General features: G+C 44.8%; 1 protein-coding gene across 7 annotated transcripts in view; it reads left to right on the forward strand.

Moving 5' to 3' along the window:
- The window catches only part of LOC138763707 (ubiquitin-conjugating enzyme E2 U-like), a 63598-nt gene that overhangs the window by 844 nt on the left and 46482 nt on the right, over nucleotides 1-16272 (forward strand). For 5 of the 7 annotated variants that reach the window (XR_011357737.1, XM_069938337.1, XM_069938333.1 and 2 more), the window contains exon 2: nucleotides 809-959. Coding sequence is in view for 6 of the 7 variants with exons in the window: in XM_069938337.1 (XP_069794438.1) it covers nucleotides 894-959 (66 nt within the window). In the remaining variant the exon portion in view is untranslated. The remainder of the gene's footprint in view (nucleotides 1-808; nucleotides 960-16272) is intronic. The other 2 variants (XM_069938335.1, XM_069938336.1) reach the window with 1 other exon arrangement.

Here is a 16272-nt window from a genome sequence, read left to right on the forward strand (position 1 = left end):
CGAGCTTTTGGAAAGCCCAGTTGGAAGACAACCTGGTCAAAGCCTTTGTGGCTCATGCAGGAGGAGAGGACTGGCTGTCTAATGTTTCCTTTGGAATAAGAGAAACAAAAAGGATCTCTGTGGTGACCTGAAAGAAAAAGGTTATCATCTGGAGAACCCTGAAGGGGACAAGTTTTGTCAACAAGACACTGGAGTAGCTGATTAAAAAGGGATTAGTTGTGGATGTCCAGCGAACAACAATTCTCTCTCTGAAAACTGACAAGAACCTTCCTGAGCGGTAACCATTTACCTTTTAAGCACCAAAGCCTGGTGAACTTTATAAATGTTAAATTCTGTGCACAGTATAAGAATTGCCTGAAACCAGTGAACTTGGAGGAATGAGAAGTGAGATTGGACTGCGAACCAAAGAACTTTTATGAACATACACACACATTACATACACATGCACTTAGAATTAGAAGGGAGTTAAGTAAGTCAATAGAGATAAGTTAAAGTTTGATTCTATTTTCATGTTTAAAGATAATTAAATGCAACTTGTTTAAGTAACCATTTGTCTTGGTGAATATCTATTGCTGCTGGGTTTTGGGGTCCTCTGGGCTCGTAACAATCTTTTGTGCCCAGAAAATAAACATGCCCCGTGACTATTATAATCAAGTTTACATAAGAATTCCAAGTGGCATCTGCTTACTTTGTACATTGCCACTTTGCATCCTATTATAATTTAATAGTTTATTATATACATTTAATTAATGTGTTTATATAAGATGTTGAAATTTTTATATCATGCTTTTTGTTTGATGCTACCAAGGTGAAGGAAAGATAAAGTGTCTTATTTTACACTTTCATAAACAAGATGACTCTTCATTTGATGGGAACTGAACAATCTTAAGGCCATGCAGTCTAAGACTCGTTTGTTGCTGGAAAGAGAACACATTTGCCTTCAAGAAGCAAGATTTTTTGTAAGTCTAAATAATTTATATTCATAGAATTATTGAATTGTTACAGTGTAGAAGGAGGTTATTCAATGCATCCACCATACAGTTTATTTTTCTAGACTTGCATATTTTTTGCCATGATATTTTTTTATCTAATTCTCTTCTGTTGAACACAATAGAACCTGCCTCCACCACACCTGCATTTCTGAGTCTGACCACATGTTGCATAAAAATAGTCAGCTTCACTTCACTCTGAATTCAGTTTCTCCTTATTTTATACCAGTAATCTCTTGTCATCATGATTCACCAGTTAAAAGCCATTCAAAGTTTGGCATAACTTTTACACTCATGCTGAAACCCAAAACAAAGTGTCTTATTAATCATGTTGTCAACGTGTCCCATTACAAATGATTTGTTCATGTCCCTCAGCTGATGCACCCCTTTTAGAACAATATTCTTTATTCTATTTTGCATCTCCTCATTTTCCTATCATCACCTCATGTTTCCTTGTGTTAATTTTCATCTCAAGATCACGATTCACAATTCCTTTTGTGGTGAAACCACTATTGTACATATTTGTCATCTGTAAATTACATGGCCTTTCCTGTTTGACCCTGCTCTCATGACTCCTCCCTTTTCTTCCCCATAAAGGCTGTCATGCCACAAGCCTCCCCCCCCCCCACCCCCCAGTTCAAGTACGGGTCAGTGTGAATGACCAGCACAGGGATGCTGTCCATCTCTTGCAAATAAAAGCCTTCAGTTTCGGCAACTTCAGTCTTTGTGCAATTGATCATGCTGTACTCGCCACTTATTGAAAGAAAACACACACATGTGGTGTATTCAGGTTAAGCTCTGTGTTTTATTAGGGCTCAGGTCTGACTTTTATACTTGCACTGTTCCCCGCCGTGGCCACTCTTGGCTGACTTGACAATCTGCATAACAAAAGTGAGTTTCCCGCGCACAGGTACTTTCTTGTATAACAATGTCCTTCTTCCCTGTGCGCTGTCCCTGTCTGTTAGCTGCACAGCAAGGCCAGCACCTTTATGGGGGTCACTGGCCTTTAAGCTGCCTTTGCTGTTCACCTGCTGGTTTGCTTGTTGGGGCCAGTACCGCTGCATGGGCTTCTGGCCTCTGGTTGCGCCCACCGCCCAGAGCACCGGCTCAACTGCTGCGGCAGCGGGCTGCCACATGACCACTCCCACCCATCCCAGAACCGGTGGTATTGTCCTTGCTATTGTCCTTGGTGCCCGGATGCAAAGTCTCTACAGCCTTCAGTGGCCTGCCTCTTTGGCGTGGTGCTGGTATCTTGACTGGATGCACTAGGTCCAGGTGTGCCAGCTTTAGCCTATCTGTGGTGAAGACCTCAGTTTTGCCTCTGATCTCCAACTCGAACATGGCCCCGTTGTTGCGGATGACCCAGAAGGGACCCTTGTATGGCTTCTGAAGCAGCAGATAATGTGGACTCCTGCGAATGAAAACATACTCATCGTCTAGCAGGTCTTTGAGTATGTTGGTCCTTGCATGTCCATGCCTGGAAGGTGGAATCAGGGCCAGGTTGGCAACTCTTTCACTACTGAGGAATGCTGCAGAGTCATCCTGCTGTCCTCCTGGGAATGGTACGAATTCTCCCAGGACCACCAGTGGAGCTCCATAGACGAGCTCAGCTGAAGAGGTGTTGAGATCCTCCTTGGGTGTCATGCAGATGGCCAGCAGTGCCCATGTCCTTGGAGTCTGGTCATGAGTGCAGTTTTGAGGTGTCTGTGGAAGTGCTCTACCAACCCATTGGACTGTGGGTAGTATGCTGTTGTGTGATGCAGCTGGGCACCCCACAGGCTGGCAAGGTCGGACCACAGACTGGAGGTGAACTGGGCCCGTTTGTCAGATGTGATGAGCGATGGTAACCTGAACTGTGCCACCCAGGATGAGATGAGGGCCTGGCACATGAGATTGTTGATGGGTCTGCCAGCGGGACTGCTTCTGGACACCTGGTGAAGTGGTCAACCATTGTGAACAGATAGTGGAAACCCTGGGATACTGACAAGGACCCTACTATGCCCATGAAGATGTGGTTGAACCTTAGATCCACGGGCTCTAAGTGGTGAGGTGAGGTCTTGGTATGCTGCTGTTCCTTGGTTGTTTGGCACTGCATGTATGCCTTCGTCCTCCCGCTGACCTGTTTCTGCAATCCATGCCACACATATTTGCTGACCACCAGCCAGCCCGTGGTCCTGATGGATGGATGAGTCAGTCAAAAACCTGTAATCTCCAAGCCTCCAGGATGATGGGTCTGACCTGACCGATGGCCACGTCGCACAGGAAGGTGATGTTACCTGTATTGACGGGAATGTCCTGGAGCTGCAGTCCTGATATGGCAGTCCTGTATTGGGGCATCTACTCATCTTCCAGTGCCATGAAGTCCACACCCCTCGATAGCGCATGGATACTTTGCCTGGACAGTGCATCGCCCATCATGTTGTCCTTGCAGGAGACATGCCTTACATCTGTGGTGTACTCCGAGATGTAAGACAGGAGTGGTTGCTGGTGGGCTGACCAGGGGTCAGAGATCTTAGCCAAGAGCTTGTGATCTGTGAAAGCCATAAAAGACCTACCCTTGAGGAAGTATCTGAAGAGGTGGATAGCTAAGTACAGCACCAGAAACTCTCTGTTGAAAACGCAGTACTTCAGTTCTGAAGGCCACATATGTTTGCTGAAGAAAGCCAGCGGCTGCCAACTTCCTTCAATCTGCTGCTCCAGAACTCTGCCAATCGCCATTCCTGAGGCAACCACCATCAGGGCTGTTGGAGCATCTGACCTAGGATGTGCCAGGAGAATGGCATTCGCCAGGGCTTCCTTGGCCTTCATGAAGGCTTTCGCTGACTCCTCATCCCAGGTGATGTCCTTCATCTTGCCTGCCATCTGGACGAACAAGAGCTGCATGATCCAAACAGCTGAGGGAATGAACCTGCAATAGAAATTGATCAACCTCCGAACTCCTGTAGTCCCTTGGTCATGTTGGGTCTGGGGAACTTTTGGATGGCCTCCACTTTACTGGGTAGCAGTGTGGCTCCTTCCCTGCTTATGCTGTGGCCTAGGAAGTCGATGGCTTCCAATCCGAACTGGCATTTGGCTGGGTTGATCATCAGGCCGAACTCACTCAGCTAGGTGTAGAGGTTGTGGAGGTGCACCTTATGCTCCTGTTGGTTCCTGCTTGCCACCAGGATGTCGTTCAGGTACATGAAGGAGCCATTCTGGTCTTGGCCCACTACATCCATGAGTGGTTGGAAGGTCTGTGAGGTGTTCTTTAGCCTGAACGGCATTTGGAGGAATTCGAAGAGGTCAAACAGGGTGTTGTTGGTGGTCTTGGGGATATCATCAGGGTGTACTGGGATCTGATGATATCCCCGCATGAGGTGTACCCTAGAGAAAATCCTTGCCCCATGCAGGTTAGCCACAAAGTGTGGCACGGAGTACCAATCCGGTGTTGTAGCCTTGTTGCTTTGGGTACCATGTGCAGGGGAGAAGCCCATGGGCTGTCTGACTGCCGTACAATGCCGAAATCCTCCTTCGCCAGCTGGAGCTTCTCTGGACGAAGGCGTCTTGCCCTTGCGTGGCCCTGGGTTAGGATATGGTACTGTACCTCATGCCTGGGCATTACCGTGGTGAGATGGGGGTGGTACTGTAGGGAACTTGGGCAAGACCCTGGCGTACTCGTTGTCCGATCTCTGTATGGAGTGCTGGTGGAGTGTTGGGAGCCTGGCATCTTTGAGGGGGGAAGGTTTGAAAAGTCTTGGCATGGACCAATCCCTTTCCCTTGAGGTCCACTAGCTGGTTGTGGGTGCCCAGGTAGTCTCTCCTGAGGAGTGGCTGTGACCAGTGTGAACACCCACAAGAAGAGGCTGACTTCCAACTGAAGATGGACCTTGCTGGTACTGTAGGTCCGAATTGTGCTGTTGTTGGCAGTCCTCTGCATGAGGCTCGACTGCCTGTTCCTGGAGTTCTGTCCTGAAGGTGGCAAGACGCTGACCTCTGCTCCTGTTTCTACAAGGAAGCGACATCCAGACTGTTGGTCCCAAACGTATAGTAGGCTGTCTGGTGGCCAGCCGTCATAGGCATTAACGATGGCTGGCCCATGGCGTTTCTCTGAAACGTGCATGGCGGCATGCACTGGCAGGCTCTGGTGGTAGAAACGCCACTAGTCACCTGGATCACCTCGGCGACTCTGCACGGGTCTGGCTGCAGGGTTTAGTGATGAGCACCATGGACACCAAGCACTCTCTCTTCCGTTTTCACAGAACGTCTGCTTGTGCTGCGACTTTACGAGTGTCGCTGAAATTCTCATCAGCCAGTAGTAGTTGGATGTCCTTGGGCAGTTGCTCCAGGAATGCCTACTTAAACATAATGCAGGTTTCGTGTTTGCCTAGGAGGGCCAGCATCTCATTCATGAGGGCTGATGGGGACCTGTCCCCTAACCTGTTCAGCTGGAGCACTAAGGTCTACATCAGCAAACCCTTGAAGGCAGTGTACATGCCTTCCGATTGGGGGCTCCTGGATGAAATTAGCCACCCTGCTGTGTCCTGGTCCAGGGTGCTCACCATGTGGTAGTACTGGGTGGATTCTGCTGTGATCTGCTGGACCTGGAACTGTCCTTCAGCCTGGTCAAACCACAGACTTGGTTGGTTTGTCCAGAAGGTCGACAGCTTGAGAGCTACCACTTTGACTGCTGTCTGTCTCATCACTGGGTTTTAGATGCCATCTAAACCGATGGGGTCACCAATTGTAGCCGCACGCTACTCAAAAGAAGACACGCACGTGTAATGTAGTCAGGTTTAGCTCTGATTTTTATTAGGGCTCAGGCCTGACTTTTATACTTGCACTATTCCCACCGTGGCCCTCCTTAGTTGACGGCACAACATGCATAACAAAAGTGAGTTTCCAGGATACTTTCTTGCATAATAATGCCCTTCTTCCCTGTGCGCTGTCCCTGTCTGTTGGCTGCGCAGCAAGGCCAGTGCCATTTTGGGGTTGCTGTCCTTTAAGCTGCCCTTGCCATTCACCTGCCGGTTTGCTTGTTAGGACAAGTTCCGCTGCTCGGGCTGCTGGCCTTTGGTGACGCTCACTGCCCAGAGTGCCGGGTGGCCACCACAGTGCATTAATTTTATTTGCAAGAAATTTTTTCAGAACATGGACAAGTACATGAAGTTGGATTATCTGGAAATCAACCCAAGAGAACCTGAGGCAGCCGACAAGTTTGCGCTCTGGCACTGCTGTTTCGAAAAGTTCCTCACTGCATCTATCCAGGTTGACGAGGACAAGCTCCATCTGCCATTCTCATACATTGGACCACCAAGTTTACCGGATGGTCCAGGACTTCCAGACATATGGAGCTGCAATGGATACCCTGAAGGACCAGTATAAAGTCCAGGTGAACGAGCTACATACTCCACTCACACAGGCAGTAAGCAGAGGAAACCTTCAATGACTTTGTCAGGGCACAGCAGGACCTCGCAAGGGATTGCAACTGCCAGACTATGAGTGCAGAACAGCATACGCAGCTGCTCATCAGAGACGCCTGTTACATTAGCATCCACTCCGACTACGTGAAGAAGCAGCTACTTGAACAGAGACAACTGAGCCTACCTCAAACCATCGAACTGCTGAACACTCTAGAAGTATCCATCCACAACACCAAGTCTAAAGGAAAGATGGGCAGGTGGGTAGAGGAGGAGGGGTAGCTCTGATGAAAAGAAACAACATTAAATCAATAGAAAGAAGGAACATAGGGACAAAAAAGATAGTCATTATGGGTTGAATTAAGAAATGTCAAGGGTAAAAAGACCAAATTAGCAGTTATATACAGGCCCCCAAACAATAACCGGGAAGTGTACATGAGCTACAGCAGGAAATAGAAAGGGCATGTCACAGATAATATCAAAATAATTATGGGGGATTTTAACATGGCAGGGGATTGGGAAAGACAGGAAAATACTGGAAGCCAGGAAAGAGAGAGTTTGTAGGAAACCTGAGAGATAGCTTTTTTGAACAGCTTGTTGAGAAGCCAATCAGGGGATCTGCAGTTCTGGATTGGGTCATATGCAATGAACCCAAGGTCGTTAGGGAGTTAAAGGTCATAGAACCTCAAGGAAGCAGCAATCATAGCATGGTTGAATTTAATTTAAAATTTGAAAAGGAAAAAATGTATTAGATGTATCAATTTTTTAGTGGAATAAAGGAAATTACAGTGGTATGAGAAAGGAACTGGCTCAAGTAAACTGGGAAAGCAAACTCATTGGAGGATCAGAGCAGGACTGGAAGATATTTTTGCAAGTAATAAAAGGCATGCAGGATAGATATATTACAAGGAAAAAGAAATTTGTCCAAGGAAAGATGGTACCATTGTGGCTGACAAAAGAGGTGAAGGCTAAGCTAAAAGGAAAGGAGAGGGTATACAAGGAAGCTAAATTTAGTGGGAAATCAAAGAACTGAGACTTCTTTCGACGCTTACAGAAAGAGACAAAGAAAGCCATTTGAAAGGAAAAGATGAGCTATGAAAGGAGATTAGCTAACAATATTAAAAATGATACTGAGTTTTTTTCAAATATGTAAAGAATAAAAGAGAGACACATGTTGACATAGGACCGATAGAAAACTATGCTGGGGAAATTGTAATGGGTTATAAAGAGGTGGCAGAAGAACTTAATCAATAATTTACATCTGTCTTCACCGTGGAAGACATTAGTAATATCCTGGACAGTCAGAGGCTTCAGGGAGTAGAGTTAGATTCAGTTAGGGTTACTAGAGAAATTGTGCAAGGCAAACTAAACTGATTAAAGAATGATTAATCTCCCAGACTGGATGAGGTGTATATGCAGGTTTTGAAAAAGGTGGCTTTGGAGATTGTAGATCCATTGGCGATGATCTTCCAGAAATCGATAGACTCTGGAGAGTTTCCAGAGGATTGGAAGGTCACAAATGTGGTTCTGCTGTTTAAGAAAGGTGGGATACAGAAAAAAGGAAACTACAGGCCGATTAGTCTGACGTCAGTGGCTTGGAAGATATTAGAGTTGATCCTCAAGGATGAGGTGATGAAATACCTAGAGATGCATGACAGGATAGGTCCAAGTCAGCATGTTTTTTTAAAGGTTAGATCCTGCCTGATCAACCTATTAAGAGTTTTTTTGAAGAAATCTCAAGTAGGATAGACAAAGAAGAGGCTGTGGATGTTATCTATTTAGATTTTAAAAATGCTTTTGATAAGGTGCCACATATTAGGCGGCTAAATAAGATGAGGGCCCATGGAATTACAGGGAAGTTATTAAACTGGATGGAAAAGTGGCTGATAGGCAAAGGGTTGAAATTAAGGGTTCCCGTTTTGGATGGCTGCCTGTAACTAGTGGTGTGCCGCAGGGGTCGATCTTGGGGCCGCTGCGGTTTACAATTTTATTAATGATTTGGATTGTGGTATGAATGGTTTTGTGGTCAAATATGCGGATGACACCAAGATAGGTGGCGTAGTAGGAAGTGTAATAGAAACCGTAAAGTTGCAGAAGCTTATAGACAGATTAGGAGACTGGCCATAATTATGGCAGATGAGATTTAACATAGAGCAATGTACAGTTGTACATTTTGGCAGTGGAAATAAACAAACAGAATACTATTTGGATGGGGTGAAAATTCAGACCTCTGATGTGCAAAGGGGCCTGGGTGACCTTCTCTAGGGAAACCTAAAAGTTAATGACCAGGTGAGATTGGTAGTGAAGAAATCGAATGCTATGTTGGGATTCATTTCAAGAGGAATAGTGTATAAGGGTAAAGAGGTGTTGATGAGGCTCTATGGGGCACTGGTGAGACCTCATTTGGAGTACTGTGTGCAGTTTTGGGCCTTCTATCTTAGAAAGGATGTGATGTTGTTGGAGAGGATGCAGAGGAGATCTACTCGGATGATTCCCGGAATGCAAAGGTTAATATACGAGGAGTGTTTGGCAGCTCTTGGGTTGTATTCATTGGAGTAAAAGAGAATGAGATGAGATCTCAGAGATGCATTTTCTATTTTGAAAGGTTTTGATAGAGTGGATGTGGGTAAGATGTTCCCCTTGGTGGGTGAATCGAGGACAAGGAATCATAGTCTGAAAATTAGAGGTTATCCATATAAAACAGAGATTAGGAAGAACTTCTTTAGCCAGAGGGTCTTGGATCTGTGGAACTCACTGCCGCATACAGCAGTGGAAGTCAGATCACTGGGAGTATTTAAGCAAGAAATAGACAAGTATCTCATTAGTGAGGGCATCAAGGGATATGGGGGAAAAGGCCGGAAATTGGAACTAGTGTAGAGTACCTTAGTGTAGATTTATGGAACAGATTCAATGAGCCTAGTGGCCTGCTTCTGTTCCTTGATTTGTGATCTTGTGAATCGTTCTCCACTGAACATGCAGCTGCCTCGTGGGGAACACGGGGGCTGCCATCTTGGGAGGCAAGATCGCAACCCCCCCTCCCATCCTAAGCTGACGACTGCTGCCATTAGTGGGCACCTGATATGCTACTTCTGCAGGCAAGCTAAGCACCTGAGGAATCGCTGCCCTGCCAGGGTTGCTGTCTGCTCCAACTATGGGAAGAAAGGACACTTCGCGAAGGTCTGTAAGTCAAAACCAATCCCAAGTTCCAGCAGCGCCACATGCGAGCACACATCACCTGGCTATACTAGGCTGAATTGTGGAGAATGTAGTTATCAGACCCAACCCCAAACTTCCACTCTACTGCTGCCTCAAGACCCTGAAAAGATGCCCAGGGTTTTTCTCATATTATGCCCAGTGGGTCCCTTGCTATGTGGAGAAAGCCCAACCTCTTATCAGGGCCACCATTTCCCCCCTGTTAGTAAAAGCCCATGAGGCATTCGACCTGGATCAAAGCCGACTTTGCAAAGACTATGATGCACGCAGTGGACAAATCCATCCCATTCCAGGTGGAGAGTGATGTGTCCGACTTTGCCCTGGCTGCCACATTTATCCAGATGAGCAGGCCCATAGCATTTTTTTTGTGCACCCTCCAGGGCCTTGAGATCCAGCTCTCCACCATTGAGAAAGAGCCCAGGTTATCATTGAAGTGGTATGGCACAGGAGACATTATCTTGTTGGAAAGAATTTTACCCTGCTGACTGACCAGTGGGCAGTCGCCTTTATGGTAAATAATTAGCAGCGGGGTAAAATCAAAAATGATAAAATTCTGAGGTGGAGAATTGAGCTCTTCACCTACAATTATTACATGCTGTACAGGGCCGGAAAGTTCAACAAGCCCTCCTTGGATGCCTGTCTTGGGGGACTTGCGCCAGTGAACAGATGGATCGACTGCAGGCACTGCACAGTGACCTCTGCCACCCGGGATCACCCATTTTTTTTTTTCACTTATCAAGGCCTGTAATCTCCCCTACTCCATCAAAGACATTAGGACACTGACCAAAAATTGCCATGTCTGTGTGGAGTGCAAACCGTGCTTCTACCAGTCTGACGAGTCACACCCGATCAAGGCCACTCGCCCCTTTGATCATCTAAACATGGACTTCAAAGGACCCCTACCCTCCATGAACTGTAACATGTACTTCATCAACATCATTGATGAGTACTCGCAGTTCCCATTTGCCATCCCCTGCCTGGACATGACTGCAGCTACCATCATAAAGGCCCTGAACAGTCTGTTAACCATTTTCGGATTCCCCTACTATATCCATAGCGACAGGGGTTCGTCCTTCATGAGCGACGAACTGCACCAATTTCTGCTGTCCAAGGGCATTGCCTCTAGCCATACCACCAGCTATAACCCTAAAGGGAACGTCCAGATGGAGCGGGAGAATGGCACGGTCAGGAAGGCAGTACTACTAGCTTTAAAGTCCAAAAGCCTCCCCACCTGTCTCCCCACTGGCAAGAGTTCCTCCCAGAGGTGTTCCACACTATCTAGTCCCTCCTGTGTACAGCCTCCAATGAGACACCTCATGAGAGACTGTTTACATTCCCCATGAGATCGGTGTCAGGAACCACCATACCTACCTGGCTGATGTTCCCTGGGCCATCCTACTCTGTAGGCATGTGAGGACAAACAAGTCTGACCCTCTGGTCAAGAGGGTCCAGCTGCTCCATGCGTACCCACAGTATGCCTACACGGCATTCCTGGATGGGTGCAGGGACACAGTATCTATCCAGGACCTGGCACATGTAGGAGCATCTGGACCCTTCCCCCAATCAGCTGACAGGTACGCCCCTTCCCACCAGATCTCCAGGGCCCAATTTCCCAACCCCCACCACCCCTGCCAACCTGACAGTCACACACACCTCCCCCCACTCCCCCAAACCCAGCCCAACCAAGTACCCTCACCAGACCAACTAGGATGGATCAGCTGAAACCAACAGAGACCTTGCCGGTCACTACGCCAAAGAAGGCCACCAGACAGACTGACTTTATGAGGGTCGGCTGACCACACCACACACCCTGGGACTTTTTAAAAGAGATGGTGAATATGGTGAAACCATTATTTTACATATTTGTTATATGTAAATTACATGACCCAGCTCTCACTGGCCAGCTTGTAACTCCCCATAAAGGCTGTCATCACAAGCATGCCCCCAGTTTGAGTCCGGGTCAATGTGAGTGTCCAACACGGGGATGCTGTCCATCTCTTGCAAATATAAGATCGTGCATCACCTTTATTGTCATGTATTAGTACAGAACATATATTACACAAAATTGCCTGCTGTAAAGCAGGCAACACCATTAGTGTTGCCTGGTACCCCCTAAAGAAAGCGAGAAAGAAGCAAAAGAGAGTCCCTTCAGAGACACTGAGTTACATGAATTCACCTCCAGCGGTGCTGCCTCTGCACTGACTCCTGTTTGATTCATCAGTAACCTGAGCTCTGGATCCAAATCTCCAAAACGATCAGGAAGCCTTCAGCACCCAAGGTCCTTCAGAAGCCCTTCTTACCCTCTCGAATCCCAGCTGATCCACCATACACTTGTCCATTCCACTCATCTATTCAGGTTGTGTTACAATGGATCATTATCCACTTTGCATTTAACAATTCTACAAATTTCAAAAATGTGGTTGTATTGCAAATCTAAATTATTAAGAGTTAATGTAAAACAATGGCTCTAACACCAATGCTGAACATCGATTCAACTTTATCCAGTTAGGAAAACAACTGTTCACCATGTCTTTTATATCATCAACTTTGTTTGTTACATGAAGTTGTATCTTTTACACTTATTATGAATAATTCTCCCTTTTGATGACAGAATAAAGTAATTGGATCTCATTTTAATTGATTTTATTTTGTCCTTTTCCTATAATTAACATTTATTAACTTGATCTCTTGTAACATTATTAGCAAACAAAAGAAAAATTGGTACCTTCTGAAAATGTTCCTGCACTTTGCAGTTCTTGCTCTTGTTTCCCGTAGATTATTTCATTGTTTTCTATGTATTTCTAACTTTCTGTAAGTTTGTTTGTATTTCTTCTGTCAATCTTTTTTATTCTTTGAAACAATCTAGTGTATTTCTGCCATACTTTGCATCATTCAGTTTATATTCATGCAGTGTCTCAGAGTTAGATAATAAGTTTTAGAATTCTCTTGGTTTTGTGCTGGTTGATTGTTTTAATTGCTTGCATTTTTTGAATAAAAACAATTAAGTCAATCAATGCAATGAGAATAATTGCTTGTTGACTGAGTCTGTGAAATTTAAGCAGTGAGTATTCTTCGTGTGAGGTTTGAGAAAGCAGTTGCAATTATGCAATTGTTTCTCCTTCGTAGATATGGACTGGACACAAATGCCACAAAATTGGGCTGTTCCGGATGCCAATTATTTTGAAGTTTTAATTGTAACCCCTGAATGCCTGTTTTACTGTTGATATTCCTGCTTGCTAAATTGTACAGTTTGGTATTACTTATATCATGCAGCATACTAGAATGATGGCAAAGTAACATCCAAAAATGATTTGATACCAAATTGGGCCATGAGCATTTGTATCTGAATTCTCTGTGGTAGAACTCCCTATGGAGAATTGGCATTTGAGTTCCTTTTACTCATACCTTTGACTGTAGATTCCTTTTGGCTGGTAACTCATTCCCTTGCATTTCCAACATCTATGCAGTATTCCACATTGTGCAAAACTAGTTCCTATATCTAAAATGGTAGAGTGGTCGGCTTTGTATTGAGCCAAAAGATATGGGGGAGATCTTAAATGTTTTTTCATCAGTATTCATCAGGAAACAGGAACAGAGTTGTGGGAAGTAAGGAAAACAAGCAGTGAGGTCATGGAACCTATACAGATTAAAGAGGAGGAAGTACTTGCTGATTTAAGGCAAATAAGGGTGGGTAAATATTCAGGGCATGAGAAGATATTCCCTCAGACCTTGAGGGAGGGTAGTGTAGAAATTACAGGGGCTGTAGCAGAAATATCTCACCTGACCACGGACATGATGCTGGAGGATTGGAGGGCAGCTCACAGTGTTCCGTCGCTTAAAAAAAAAATTCCAAAAGTAACACTGAAAATTATAGGCTGATGAGTCTGACATTAGTAGTAGGTAAATTAATGGAAGGGGATCTAAGAGATTGGATAGCCAGAAACTAATTAGAGACAGTCAACATGGTTTTGTGCATGGTAGGTCATGTTTAACCAATCTGATAGTTTATCGAGGAGATTATCAGGAAAGTTGATGAAGGAAAGGCTGTCGATGTTGTCTACATGGACTTTAGTAAGGCCTTTGACAAGGTCCCACCTGGGAGGTTAGTCAGGAAGGTTCAGACACTAGGTGAAGTAGTTAACTGGATTTGATAGTGGCTGAACAGGAGAAGCCAGAGAATAGTGGTGGATGATTTATTCTCAGACTAGAGGTCTGTAACGAGAGGTGTGCTTCAGGAATCGATGCTGGGACCATTATTGTTTGTCATCTATATTAATGATCTGGATGATGATATGGCAAGTTGGATCAGCAAGTTTGCAAATAACACTAAGATTGGAGGTGTTGTGGACAGCGAAAAAGGTTTTCAAAGTTTGCAGAGGGATCTGGACTAGCTGGGAAAGTGGGCTGAAAAATGACAGATGGAATTTCATGCAGACAAATGTGAGGTGTTGCATTTTGGAAGGACAAACCGAGAAAGGATGTACATAGTGAATGGTATGGCACTGAGGAGTGCAGTAGAACAGCGGGATCTGGGAATACAGATACATAATTCCTGAAAGTGGTGTCACAGCTAGATGGGATTGTAAACAGAAAGTTTGGCATATTGGCCTTCATATATCAAAATATTGAGTACAGGAGTTGGGATGTTAGGTTACAGTTGTATAAGACATTGATTGGTGAGGCCAACTATGGATTATTTTGTGCAGTTTTGGTCACCTAACTACAGGAAAGATATCAAGATAGAAAGAGTAAAGAGAAGATTTACTATGATGTTGCCCAGAGTTCAGGAACTGAGTGACAGGGAAAGATTACAGGACTTTATTCCCTGGAGCATAGAAGATTGAGGGGAGATTTGATAGAGCTATTTATAATTATGAGGGAGGAATAGAGTAAATGTAGATAGACTTTTTCCACTGAGGGTAGGTTAGATATAAATCAGAGACCATGGGTTAAGAGTAAAAGGGGAAAAGTTTAGGGGTAACCTCTTCATACAGAGTGTGGTGGGAATGTGGAACTATCTGTTAGCTGAAGGTGGGCTCAATTTTCACATTTAATAATTTGGTATATGGATGGGAGTGGTGTGGAGGGCTATGGACTGGGTGCAGTTCAGAGGCATAAATAATGGTTCAGCACAGACTCAAAAGGGCCTTTTTCTGTATTGTAGTGTTCTATGGTACCTGTGTGCCAAACAGGCAATATGGAGCTGCTGCATTAGCTCTCTGTGTACAGCAGCTGGGATTTAAACAGTCAGGAGCTTTTGGCTTTCTGAAAGGCAAAAGGCTTAAGGGTAAGGAGAAAGTGGGAGGAGGGTGGTCAGAGATGGGGAAACATTTTTTCTGAATCTTGCATAATGAGCTGTTCCAGTGCAGTTGAAATGATGTCATTTAATTAGCAATGTGAACGAATGCCGAGGCACATCCTATCACATAAAACAGGATAAATCAAAACTATGTTATCACTGTCCAAACCGTTTACTCTTGCTCATCCACGTAAGAACATCACAAAGTAACCTATCATTGTATCTTGGAATTTTTTTTGCCATTCCTGCATTATTTGCAAGGTGGAATTCCTGTATCTTGCCACCTAACAGTATAGTGGTGCTGGTGGAGCTGCTTCCTTGCAGCACCAGATACTCAGGTTTGATCATTGCATTTTCTCCCCAAAACCACATGGCTTTCTCCCAGGTGCTCTGGTCCTAAAGTGGTACAGGTAGATAGGTTAAAGTAAAACACAGAAATTCTGGAGGAGCTCAGCAAGTCTCCAGTGTCCCTAGGAGGTAAAGATAGATTACTGATGTTTCAAGCCTATGCCCTTCTTCAAGGTATGGAAGAAGGAGGCAGTGTCTAAACAGAAGAAATAGCAGGGGGAGGAGTATAGACCCATAGATAAAAGGTATGGAGAGTTGGATATGGGAGGTTAATTGGCCACTGTAAATTGTTCTGTGTGTTAGTGAATGGTAGACTCTGGGGACGATGATGACAATGTAGAAGAATAAAAGTAAGGTTACTCTAACAAGGGTAAATGGGTAGTTGAAGGTCAGTGCAAATTCAGAAGCCTAAGGGACCTGTTTAACCATGGTATCTCTCCATGAGTATATGAACCTAGCATTGTAGAGGTATTTTAATTTGGGTGGGAAAGGTTGAATGTGGCCCGCCATCACTTTCTCAATACAATTATAGATGTAAAAAAGTGCTGGCCATGATGGTGCTGCTGGCATTTTGAAAAATGAATTTCAAAGGATGGAATGAGAGATGTTGAAAGATGGATGGGTGTGAACATCCTCTAATCTCTAACTATAATCTTTGATGCTGTTAGCCTGATAATATGCAATCCTCAAAGTTATTGAGTCAAAGGCCATGGGCATCCACCAACTGGTGACAATCGTATGTGACTTTCTGTAAGAGGGAGTTGTTGGTAAGTGTATTGTAATGTTTCTGAATGTTGTGTCTGTTGTGGTAGAAGCCTGCAAGTGTATCAAAGCTGTAACTGTAGGGTGTACTTGCAGTAGTGATAAATGTGTGAGGATGTGGGACATGGGAATGTTTAGTGTGAGATGAGATTGTCAGAAATTCCTGTCTGTTGGTGATGCTTTTCACTTTGAAACCGAGTTCAAGATTAATGCAGTTGATGAAATAAGGGGTTTTAATTTTGATATTTTGATACCTTTCCTGATT

Source organism: Narcine bancroftii, chromosome 5 (assembly GCF_036971445.1).
Source record: "Narcine bancroftii isolate sNarBan1 chromosome 5, sNarBan1.hap1, whole genome shotgun sequence".
NCBI lineage: Eukaryota > Metazoa > Chordata > Chondrichthyes > Torpediniformes > Narcinidae > Narcine > Narcine bancroftii.